This window comes from Molothrus ater, chromosome 4 (genome assembly GCF_012460135.2).
Source record: "Molothrus ater isolate BHLD 08-10-18 breed brown headed cowbird chromosome 4, BPBGC_Mater_1.1, whole genome shotgun sequence".
NCBI classification, from domain to species: Eukaryota; Metazoa; Chordata; class Aves; order Passeriformes; family Icteridae; genus Molothrus; species Molothrus ater.
The window spans coordinates 6179957-6192476 of record NC_050481.2 but is presented as its reverse complement, the minus strand read 5'-3'; the positions used below and the strand labels follow the sequence as shown (position 1 = coordinate 6192476).

At 39.3% G+C, this 12520-nt stretch overlaps 1 protein-coding gene across 1 annotated transcript in view; it reads right to left on the bottom strand.

Moving 5' to 3' along the window:
• Positions 1 to 3626: 3626 nt before the first annotated feature.
• The window catches only part of PRDM5 (PR/SET domain 5), a 58290-nt gene continuing 49396 nt past the window's right edge, over positions 3627 to 12520 (bottom strand). Inside the window, 2 exon segments of the mRNA XM_036382607.1 lie at positions 3627 to 3792; positions 8386 to 8490. Coding sequence (XP_036238500.1) covers positions 3628 to 3792; positions 8386 to 8490 — 270 coding nt within the window. The 3' untranslated portion in view covers position 3627.

The following is a 12520-nucleotide window of genomic DNA, read 5'->3' as shown; positions in this document are numbered from 1 at the left end:
TGACTTAAGTTACTTAAATTTCTCCCATCTTCTTGATGTACCACAGAACATACAGCTGCAAGAATTCATGATGAAGAACACAACTTCTGAGCTCACATTTGCCTAAAAAACCCAATTAAGTAGATTTCAAATCTCACTGTGAAGAAAATCCCAACACTTCAGTGCAGTAAGTATGTAACTGAACTGAAAACATTTTACTGTACCCTAACCACACCCTGACAGCAGCACACTGAGCTGCTCTGCTCAAAGTGGTGCTTTAGAGGGTCTGTTATGGTACCTTTCAAACTGCAAATTAAAATAAACACAGAGTCAGGAGTCTTGGAAGAATAAAAGCACTGGTACTTATTGACACAAATGCAAAGCACTAAAGGCTGCAACCTAAAGCAACACAGAATGCCCAGCAGAGGTTAACTTACACTATTCCCTCTTTTATCTGATTTCTACTTCAGACTTGATAGTTTAAATTAAAGAATGCATGAAATCCTTCAGAGTCATACAGACAGAGCAAAAATCTAACATTAGAAAAAGAAAAGATAGTTATAATCTTAATCATTTATATCACCTTTAGGCCACACAGCTGATCAGAATGAAAGCAAAAGGAACTAGTGAGAGTGCTGCTGTTCCCAACATCCGAAATGGAGCTCTCACCAAGAGGAGCCAAAGGTAATTGAAAAATTACGAGAACAAATGGAACAGTATCTGCACAAAATTACAGAACATGGGGGAAAAAAGTCACAACCTTCTAAAATTGCAGTGACTACACACGTAAAAGAATATCTCTAGATTTTCATATTATTCTGCAAGGCACCACTCACTAAGGAAAAGTCATCATTTTAACAAATTATGATTAACAAACAAACATCCAAACGCAACACTGAAAATTTAAAATTAGCTTTACAGCAACAGGTTTCATTTTATCACTTCTCAAAATCAAGTGAAGGAAACAGTTTTTATTTTTTCCAGGTAATACCAAGTGGGACACTGCCAATGGAAATTTTTACTCAAAGAAGAAGGGCTTGCTTTTTTTTTTTTCCTTTCTCTTTGTTTTGATTTGCTCCTTTTTTTTCTTCTTTAAGAAAGCTACAGATCAAATAAAAATATGTAGCATACTCGTAAAGTCTGCCTTGCATATAAAATCAATTACACAGTACACGAATCCAGTAATGGGAAACATATTACCTCTGACTGGGAGAAATTCAGACCCCCATGGAAAGAAGAGGGCAGCTCTTGCTGTGCCAAGACCTGGAGCTGCCAAGCCAGGTGCTGGCTCTGCAGCAGCTCAGGTCTGCAGCCATTTTAGCCCAAAAGGAAAGTTCCTGGAGGACAAGATAGAAAATATGCTCACCTGGAGCTGGGCTTCAACCTCCTGCACCTGCTTCTTGTGTTTGCAGGAAGGTCTGAATTCCCTCACTGATCCTCTCAATCCCTTGTTCTGTTGACACCATTAACAAGATCAAAGCTTCAGCTGCTTAACTGCTGTTGCTGCTTACATACACCAAGATTAATCCTTATGTATTGTAGCTCACCTAGAAATAATTTAAAAAACAGGATGTTCTCCTCTCTACTTGCTGACTTTCACAACTAGATAATTCTTGTCAAAAGTAGATATTAACCCTAAACACATAGCAACTTTGCAGTACAGATCTCTGGCAAAAATCCTATGCAAAACATGTAAATATGTTAAATTATCCTCTTTTATTCCAAAAAAGAATTTTCTTCTTTGTATTTTAACAGACTTGTTCCTCAAGAATTCCTTAAAATACCTTCACTTCTGGTTTTTTGTTTTGTTTGGGTTTTTTTTATTGAGTATTTTAATTTCCTTCTTTTGTTCTTATTGCCTGAGTTTGTACTGACCAAATAGAAGGAAAAATATAAAAGGCTGGAAAACAAACAATTGGAATCTTGGTTTTCCTATGACTCAATTCTTTTCACTGATGTCAAAAAGGCCAACAAAAAAGTAACACACTCCAGACATGTCAAAAAAGTGACCAATCTAATTCTCTTTGGAGACACTTAAGGAACATATAGCTAAAAACCTATCACACAACTCAGTATATGATACTGGTTGCTTTTGCTATCTAACACTTAAAATTATATTCTTTTTTGTAGCAGCTACCAGTAAGTTAAAAGTTTTCTGGACCTAGAAATAAAGTGCTTTGATAAATCGTAACAAAATCTCTACAAATGAGGAAATATTCTTTACTCAATTTTGTAATGCTTATTTCAACTACATTTGTCTTGGACACTTAGAACATATTTAATTTATATGGAACAAATGATTTGTGGAATGGAACTGGCAAAGTCTCCAAGTTTCTCTTACCTTCAGGAAGCAAATAGTGCATGAAGGCTTGGGATGCTTTTACACATAGGAGGTTGCCACAAACGAGAGAATTATTCATAATTACACTTCTCCAAAATCTGCAGGAACTCTATACAGATATCCCAGTTCATTTTGCAAAACACTGACAAGTCCAAAATGCATCTGAACAGTTTGCTAATGCCAGAGCCTTAATATTAACTGCTGATAACTCAGGAATTCCACATGCAATCACTCTGAATTTACAGTTTTACTGTCCTTGTAGATAAGAATTTATTGGTTATCTGGCTGTACAAGAAGGCCTGTGGGAACTCTTTTGAAAAGTCTTCTGCAGCAAACAACTCACTCTGATAACATGAAGAATTTGATTGTTCCTTGGTTTTAAAGCAGTATTTTTCCCAGTGCTCATGAACAGTACTAAGGAAAAAAAAGAAAAGTATTTAAGTGGTATGAAGAGATGCAGGGCATCTGATTCAGCAGGAAGAAGCACTGTGGGAACCAGCTATTCACCAGGAAATCAAACATATGTAAACTCAACAATTCTAGCTGCTCAAGCCACCCTGTTCAGACGTCTTTCCACTTGCCTTGCCAGCCACATTGATGAGTATGAACACAGCACTTAAAACTAAATTGCTCAACATTTTCACTTCAGTCTCGTTTCGTGTAACCAGATGAAAGAAATCCTCCTCAATCTCATGCAGGAATACTGAATGCTGACACATTTCCACAGTTCTCTACCCACACATTCTGGCATCTCAAGAATCAATTCAAGTTAATGAGTTTCATACAGTAATGAGAAAGCTGCAAATAAAATGAGACAAAATTGTGTTACAACAAAACGCGGAATTATGATATGAATAAAGCAGTCAATTCGAATGACAAATTCTGTGTGGTTTCAAATTAAATAATTTTAATGGAGTGCTGTAGGTTAGATACAGAAATACAGTTGCAGGCAGTCAAGAGCTTAGTTGCAAGTGTCCAGGATTTCCAGGCACTGCTACTAATATCTAAGTTTCTAAGAATGTCATTAACAAAGAAAATTTTGTTTAAAGCTTCTTGCTTAAATGAGGATAAAATTTTTCCAAAGTTCTTGTATCTTCATTTTTTTAAAATTTTCAAGCTGTTTTACATCAGAACGTCTTTCAGGGTTTTTTTCCTACTAACATACTTAGAACAAAACTGGGAAGAATAACATGTGATGGCAATACAGTTGTTCCTCCTGACTGTGCTTACTGGCCAGGTGGGAAGTCTGAAATTTGTGCACATACAAATGCAGCACTTGGGATCCACCCTTCTCACTGAGGCTGTATTTAGCTGTCGGTTTCTCCATGGACATTTTCCATGTGCACTTTGAGGTAGTCATTCCTTGTAAACTTCTTGTGGCAGAGCTGGCACTCGGCCATGGGGCGATTGGGGTTGTGAGTCAGCTTGTGGCGGATCAGCATCTTCTTCAGGCTGAAGGACAGGTCACAAACCTGAGGCAGTGAACACAAGACAAAGACATAGCAAGTATTAAAATCTCAAGCATGTATAACACTCCTAAGGTTACATCACTGAGGCCACAGCCACACATACTTGTAGTACTTAATAAATGAGCTGGTCTTTGGAAGAAAAATTCCTTCAGAGAGCACCTGAAAGATTTTTATTCTGCCTGGAATCTTTTTATGCTGGATATTAGGGGTGGTACCACAGGCACAAGGCTGCTGTCTGTCTAAAAAAGACTCAATCTTCAAAATACCAACACATCGAGGTGTCCTGGTAATATTGTGGTGCTTCATTCAGGTTTTTTTTAAAGCTATTGTTCTGTCTGGGATGCAGCAAAAACTGTGACAAAACATCACGAGCAAACATCAGTTCAAATGAAATATTTCCTTCCTGACCTCCAGAATGACACCTGTAGCTTCCAAAAGAATCAGTTCCAATTGCTCAGTTGCAAGGAGGGAGGAGTGAGAATGAACAGGTTCTGAAAACAGCAAGAAAGATTAACTACTAATGTAAAGGAAACCTCATTGTTCCAGCCTTTCTCTGCCTAGCCAAGAAAATAGCAGACATCTGGTAAATGAAGGTGCAATTCCTTTGCATTATTATCTGGTGTGCTGCTCTCCTTCCTCCACTGTACTCCAAGCAGTCCAGTTCATTCTGCCATTGGAAGAGATGGACAGAGGCACAAGAGACTCTGCCCATACTAAAGCCATTCCTTTATAGAAACCCCTGTACTGAAGTTAAAATGAAGAACACAAAAGGTTAAAAGAACAAGTTCAGCAAAGACAAGTTAGAATTAAAAGTTAGGGCAAGACATCAACTCAACCAAAACTGTGCAGTTATACTGTCACACTCACCCTACTGTGCAAGGAAATATTCTAGCATAAATTTGACAGGGAAATGAAGAAAAAAAGAAAAGAAAGCAGCTCCTGATTTGACAAATGAAATAGACAAGAGTCATATAATTAAACAAGAATGAACATCCATAGGCTTGCACTCTTAAAATTCCATTTCATCTCTTTGATGCAGAAAAAAACTCAAGGAACCCAGGACAATCCCTCTGGAGAAAAACAAAGCTTTAAATTTATACTGGCACCCAACTACTGCAAATGCTGAATGATGACTGATTCCTTTTGAAACCACAAGAGCTGGCAATCCAAGTAGATCATCTTGGCCTCCAGCATATGGATTTTAGGCCAATTAAGGCTAAACCATTAAATGACCATAAAATGGCAATGGCCAGAGTCAAGTTTTGTACCCAAAGTAATTTCTCCCCACATTGTGTGTGCTGCTGCACTAGAACATTTTTGACTTTATGACATGACATAATGCTGAGGACCCTCAGACAGCAGCTCTCCAGCTTTTCCCCAGCGAATAATCTCTGAATAAACCTCTTGGAGACCCAAGCAAGAGCCACCCCTTGGTTACTGACAGTGAACCTCAATTGCAGCACCCACTGGTCAGCTCTGAGCACCGCTTTTGCCAAAGCCAGGTTTGTTTCCCCTTCACAGAGCACACAAGGGGAACCCATAACATTTATCTAATCACAGCCACAAATCCCAGTGTGTTGGAAGCGTCACACATTCTAAACACTCCATGTTTCCTGAGAGCCAGGAGGCCAATCAGGGACATACACACAACAAGATGTGTGTGTGTTCTGTGCATCTTATACACACCTCTTCATTTCTAAAATAAACAGCTTATAACACAGCCTCTAAGTACATTTCTTGCATTTATTCTGCTCATGTGACCAATGTAATGTGTCCTTCTGTTCCTCCAAGGCTCTAACATGTTGTGCTACCTTCCTTCTTCAAAAAAACACATGGAATGCACAGGATTATTAAAGGTATGGCACATCATGCGCTGTTCTTATGCAGAAAAGTTTTGAGGATTTTTTTAAAGAGTTTGATTTGTATATCAATTTTGTAAGCATGACTGATATTTTACAGATTTACAATCACTCTTCCTCATGTGCACTTGAGCTCTAATCAGTCTCTTCAAAGTGATCAAAGTTTTGGTCAGGTAGGGAGGATGGAAAGACTAACATCTGAAATAAAGTGTAAAGAGGCAGAGTAGAAGGAAATACTGTATTGGAAAGAAACCAGGACAGGCAGTACTTGACCTTTCTGCCCCCCACAAATAATCTATTGTCTCTGAGAAACTGAAGTTCAATTGGCCTTCCAAGAAAAAACAGGCTGGTCTGGAGAGGACAGACATCTAATTTTCTATGAAAAAGTGCATTTCTATTTCCATATTTCAGTCATTTTCACTTTTCTAGGTGACACGTATTAGAATTACCATCTTGAAACGGGAATATTCAATTTCCACTAGGATCCGTGGGATGTGAGAGCTCTGAGACATTAAGGTCTGAAAATGCTTTTGCTGACTGATAAGACACAGCAACAGACACATAAATAAACTGTAGCACCTTCCTCAAACAGAGTACAAAGATTAATTTCACATGTAACTCAGTCCTGCACTGTAACGACTGTTCCATGTGCCTGAGAGAGAGTGAGACAGGAAGAGAAGACATGATTTTTATTTCTGACCCTGGAAAAGAAAAGCTATTTAAAGCAAAAATATAGACGATAAGAATTGGTATGTGGTATTCCAGAGATAACAACTTGTGGAAGTTGCCGTCATAAATTACCACTCAAGTCATTACTTGAAAAAATAATGAGAGCATCTAAAGCTATCTTGAGCAGAATAAAAAATTGTAGGTGAAAAATCGGGTAGTCCACAATAAATGTCCCCCATAGGGACGTTTTTCTGTAATTGTCCACTACTGCTTTTCCTGTAACTGCTACATAAACATCTGGAATCATGCAATGTGCAAGACAGCTCTGGAGGAATGGGCTGCTCTGGGGGACATTGACTGTGTCCCCAGCATGTGCAGAACGGGAGCCCAGGTGAAATAAGGAGAAATGACTGAAAGCATCAATTTGAACCCTCTACAAGTGTGCATTAAACAGCAGACCATGGTGGGCACCTGGGTGACTGGAGCATGCAGGAATGAACAGTGGAGGCAACTGCTGTTATGTCCAAATCCCAAAAGATCAATAGCCTCTGGCAGTGTGCAGCCAGCAAAAGGCTCCTTCTGAGGACTGATTTAGGTGAAATAAGGTAGGAAACTTGAAGTACAAAAAATACCACCAGTAACTGAAGGTACACTCTGAAGAACTCTCAAGTGAAGGACCAGGACTAGACAAAGATTACAGCTGCTTCTAGAAATGCTATGGTTTGGGAAGCTCTACTTGATTCATGAGGAAAACTGAAGGAAAAGCTGAAACAGGGAAGTATGCTTTCATATAGCTCCTATTGCTAATTAAAGCAAGGAAAACGAATAAAATATAACCACCATACCAAGTCAGTCTGCAAAAGCACACTGAATCCAACTGCAGTGAATCTTGGATCCACAGTGTGGGAAAAACTGCATTTACACTGCAAGCTGGCCAAGAGCTGCTAAACAGTATAACAATCTGTAAGCTGAAAAAGTTATTGACAATGATTTAGAGTTAGAGAAATCCTCAAGGTACTATCCAGAGCCAGGCTGAGATTATCCCAAAAGAATACAGCAAATCTCCTAACTTGTAGACATCAGCAAAATATCTTAGTTGAACTTTTTCATGAAATTAATATATTTTATTCTCAATGAAATGACATCAGATCATTCATTAAAAACCAGAACACTTATCAGACCCTTGAAACTTTCCTGCCAAGCTGTTATTCTAATTTTGCATCTAATTATATAAATTTCTGAGCAAATGTACAGCTGCTCAGACTGAGCCATCTAGGATATAATTGAGAGCGGGCACTCCCCTGTGACTGCCTCATGAAGACTCAGTATCACAAAACAAAACACCTACACTAATTCTACACCCGTTCTGATGCCTTCCTCTAAATCCTTGAGCAACAATTTTGGCATTTGATAGCTCTGGAAGACATTATTCCCCACAAGTTTCTGCACATTCAGCCTTCCCACCTACCTCCCAAAAGCTGAGAGATGTTGCATACAAGGGGGGCAGGCTGCATGAAGGGTACCTGACAGTGATCTCTCAACTGTCACAGGATATGCTGCATTTCAGCCCTGCAAGCGTGCACAGCATCCCAGATTCCCTCACTGAGCAACAAGAGGCTGTGAGCAGATGTTCAAAGTATCAGACCAGATTTCACCAGAACCAGGCAATTCTGAATTCATATTTGTGTCATTCAACACCAGAAGCATTGAGATTCCATGTAATAAATTAAATCCCTTTTCCTACACAAGCTAATCTCCAACTATTAACCTGTCATACAATTCATACAGGAACCCAAGCAACATGAACTTGTAAATAGTAACATCCAAATTGCATTACTAATGGTGAAAATAACTCTTAGGAGATCCAAAACCATAAAATGAACGGGTGTGCATGGCTCTTGGCAAGCAAAGAGGGTACATGAAATTCCCTGAACGGCCTTGAATTCCTTGGGCAATCCAAGCCACATGAAGCGTAACCATGCCACAAGCTCTAAGTGCAAGGCCACAATACCCTTGCAATTAAATCCTGAGGCTGAGAAGACAAAGGGAAAGGAGGAGAGGAACTCACATCACACTGGAAGGGCTTCTCCCCGGTGTGGGTCCTCATGTGCTCGTCCAGGCCTCGCTTCTGACTGAAAGCCTTGTTACACTCCGAGCACTGGTACGGCTTTTCCTGCGCGCAATGACAACAGCGAGTGAAAGTGAGTCAACACAGAGCCCAGGTCATTAAAGGAGTGGAATTCCATGCTGGATGGTGCAAGTTTTATTTTCTCTCCAAGGTATTACAGTCAGTGAAAACAAAAGAAAACGACTTTCAAATGATTAAGTGAAAGCTGGGAAAGCTGTGGCCTGACAGTTTCCACTTCAGCACCCACTTATGAATTAATTATCCGTTCCAGTCTTTCAGACTCAGCCATTTGGGGAGCCTGCTTTTTGTCACGTGAAAGGTACAGAAACATACAATTCCAATGTTCTTTCCTTTATCCCCCAAAAATGCTTAAAGCACACAGACAAGTAAGATTATCTACAGAAACTTTGAGTTTGTCTGGAGGTTTCCAAGCAGGGGAAGAGGATGTACAAGGAAAGCTTGTGGTAGCAGAAAAACTTACTTTGAAAAGTGGTGACAGAAGGTTAATCACATACTCATTGCAGAATCTCAAAAGAAGTGCAGATGGCAACCAAACCATCTGTATTTTTATTAGAACTATTGGTTAGCAGCTACTGTAAAACATGATGTTAGAACAGTTGCAATCTCACTGACCTGCTACAAGTAATTAGAGATAAATAAGGAAACCCACTTATGTCAAGATTTTTTCTTTGCTGTTCTTCCTTCATATAGAAATTTTTAGAGGTGTAATTCCTCCTTGATTCCACTAAAGTTACAGAAAAACTGTATAGAAACGAACAATAAATCAAGTAAATGCAAGAATTAACATGATGGCAGTGCACATGGCCTCATGAAAATTTCCATGTTCTAGAGGCACCCTTATTTTTGCACCAACTAGACTTCCTTCACTCTTGTCCTACCTCTTTCTGTGGTCTCTAATTCAGTGCTGCTTAAGTTCTGAAGAAAGGTATTTTAAGAAAAGTAAATGCTTTTTACTAAATTAAATTTAAAGCAATGACTATAAATCAATAGGCCAAAAAAAGCAGCTAGATCTATGAATTAACAAATAATAGGCAGTAATCAAGTTCTTTGGGGAGATGATGTGGGATCCAAGGATGAATGAGATGGAACAACTCAGGCATTAAAGCAACCAAGAGAATAAGCTGTCTGGTTATTGAATTCCTACTCTCAGTCCCTGGGAACCATCAGGTCTCCATTTGCCATACACCTAACACAGTGCACAATCAATTAGTGTTGGCTTTGTCCCAGTCTCTCTCTTTAGGGCAGGTCCAGAGACCTCAGTGGGACAAAGATGTGGTTCTTTCATTTCGCAGTCTCCTCCCACCAAGTTTCCTAGAAAAGGCAGCGTTATTGCCGTGATTCTTCAGTAGACAGCAAAACATAACAAATTACCTAAAAAAGATCTGAATTGATCTGTGAAAAGAAAAAAACCATCTAGACCAAAAAGTTCAGGTCACAGGGAGCTTTGCTGACTTGACGGAGCAGGGTCTGGGTTTTTAAGGGAAATGTACGAACAAGCCATGTGAAAAGCAGGTTTCTGCAACAACCCCTTAATTGGTTTTGCATTGTGGTTAACACAAACCACATTTCTGTGAGTTCTCCAAAAGCAGCCTTTCTGTGTGGAGGCTGTTCCCCAGAAAGTGCAAAGTGAAGTATACGATGTGCACATCTTAAACACCTACAAAAGCATTCACTACTGCAAGCTGCCCCAGGTGGACTGGCTCCCTTTTTATTATCTTGGTCTTCAGCTATCTGAAGAATTGACTTGATAATGACCAGGTCAGTCATTCCAGTGCTAAATGCATTTCAGGATTCCAATTTGGACAAAGAGCCATTTTAAACTCTGGGAAGCTGGAGTCACAAACCTGGGCTGTATTATCTTCCCCCAGGTTATGTTTGGCTATTCTATATTTTATATTTGTGTTATTCTCTGTGGCTAAAATGGTGTATCTAACACCCCCTTGACATTTGTATTGAAATTCACATCTATAGTGCATGAAATACATCCAAAGTTGTCTTTGATCTAATTTTAGATCCCTTCCATCTGTATATTCCAGTGACTTCAGCAGACATGACTGATTCACACCAGCTCCTCTCTCCTGAGTGAAGCTGCCCTCCATTCACATCTGTGTCTGTTTCAGGAAAACCAGTAGTGCTGTACAGAGTAAAACTTGGCCCTCAGTTTATCTCCAGAGAAAAAGACTTTTTTTTGTTCTTGATTTTGAAGAAAACATCATCCTCACAGATCAATTTCTTCAAAACAAAACATTCGGTGCTTCTCCTTTTCTCTCTGCTCCTTCTCTCCCCCTCATGTCAAATTTCCATTGCACAATGGCTGGAGAAAGCAACACTTGTAACATGGAAAAAGTGATATTTGCTTGGCATAATCATCACTGCTTTAAACATGAGCAGACAAAAAAAAATAAAAACCATGGCAACAGGTCTGAAAAAGCCAATGCCACCACCAAAGGACAAAAGGGGCCAACAGTGAGATAAGAAAAAAGCTGGACAAATTTAAAACATGAAGAAATGGGAAAAGCCTGCTAACTATCAACAAAACAGGAGCTCATTGGGAAGATGATCCAAAACTGACTTCAGAAGAGTTAGCAAGTGCTGGTACTATAAATCTGCCCTCTGCTGAAGAAACATCTGCCAGGCCACGGCTGTGGTGGCAGCCAAGCTGAAGGGTTACATGTGTTTTCTTTTATTGACCACCTAAACGAGGAAGGGAGCAGGGAGAGTGAGAGAGACAGGACATGGCTGATACTGCAGTGATTTAATAGCTCAGTTTTAAGCATGCCAGGTATGAACAGAAACATGTAGATCAGGATTTACAGTCTTCCTGCCTCTGAACAAGGAAAGGCCAAGCAGAGCCCAGTGGTCCTCTGGAAGGTGCTTTGCTGGAAGTCTGACACATGCTGACCTAAAAGCTCCCATCTCTGGTGGGTTTCACCATTAAAACTGAGAGAAATTAAACATTTCAAAACCACATCAAATAAAACAGGGCCTGCAGTACACACTCCTGTGTCTGTGGATGGCTCAATCACAAATCACATCTTGAATGCTAAGCAAGTTGTGCTTTGCACTAGAAAGACCTCACTCAGAACATGACAAATCTCAAGGACATTTGGTGCACCTTCAACAGCTTGACACAAAGTGTGCACAGAGTGGCTGCAAGCACAGCAGATGGAATTACTCAAATGCAGAATATCTGAACTGTTAGCTGCTGCTGCAGTGGCCTCTATGTCTCTTAAGAAATATAAGGACATTATGCACTAAGGTAGCACTCATGCTCTGTAAACCTGGTAATAATGGTTACACAGGTGAAACATGAATGACTTTGGTAGGAGTCTCTCCAACTTGCTTTCTAAATCTGAATTTAGAACTATTTCATCAGCTCAACAATTACAGCAAGACAAACATAATCTAAATATTATTATTACCAAATAAACATATCTCAAGATTAAACTAAGAGTTAAGAACACAACTACCAACTTGATGGGTCTGTATTTTCAACATGCTGAAAACTGAAGCTTGAGAGAAGTTCGGAGAAAAAAGGAAAAGCTTATCAGGTCTTGTATTACATGTAAATATTTACACTTGTGACATGAATGTGAAAACTGACAGACAGGAAAAATGGTGATGCTACAGGACACACACACAAAAAAAATCCTTTTCTTTCCATTATTCTAAAACAAAGTCTTCCTTTGCTCACAGAAAAATCTTAAAATCATGAGGTACTGATACAGTAACAGTATCTGCTTTCAAAAGGCATTTTATGTGAATATTTTGAAAATATCAGTATTACTGTTACTAAATATCATTTATATGCTTGCATTATCACCTGAACAGAGGATTAATAAAAAAAACTGTTTTGAAAAAACATCAGGCAAATGGAAAAACATGGCCTAGAATGAACAAACATGACCAGCCAGATAACATTAAAATACACCAGTCATGTCTGCAGCTACCAGGAGCTCATTACTCTCAGAGAGACATCTGAAAATGCAAGAAATCTGCTTACACTTAAAATCACAGATAGCCCAAGTTAATGGACTCCAGTTTTGTATCTAAG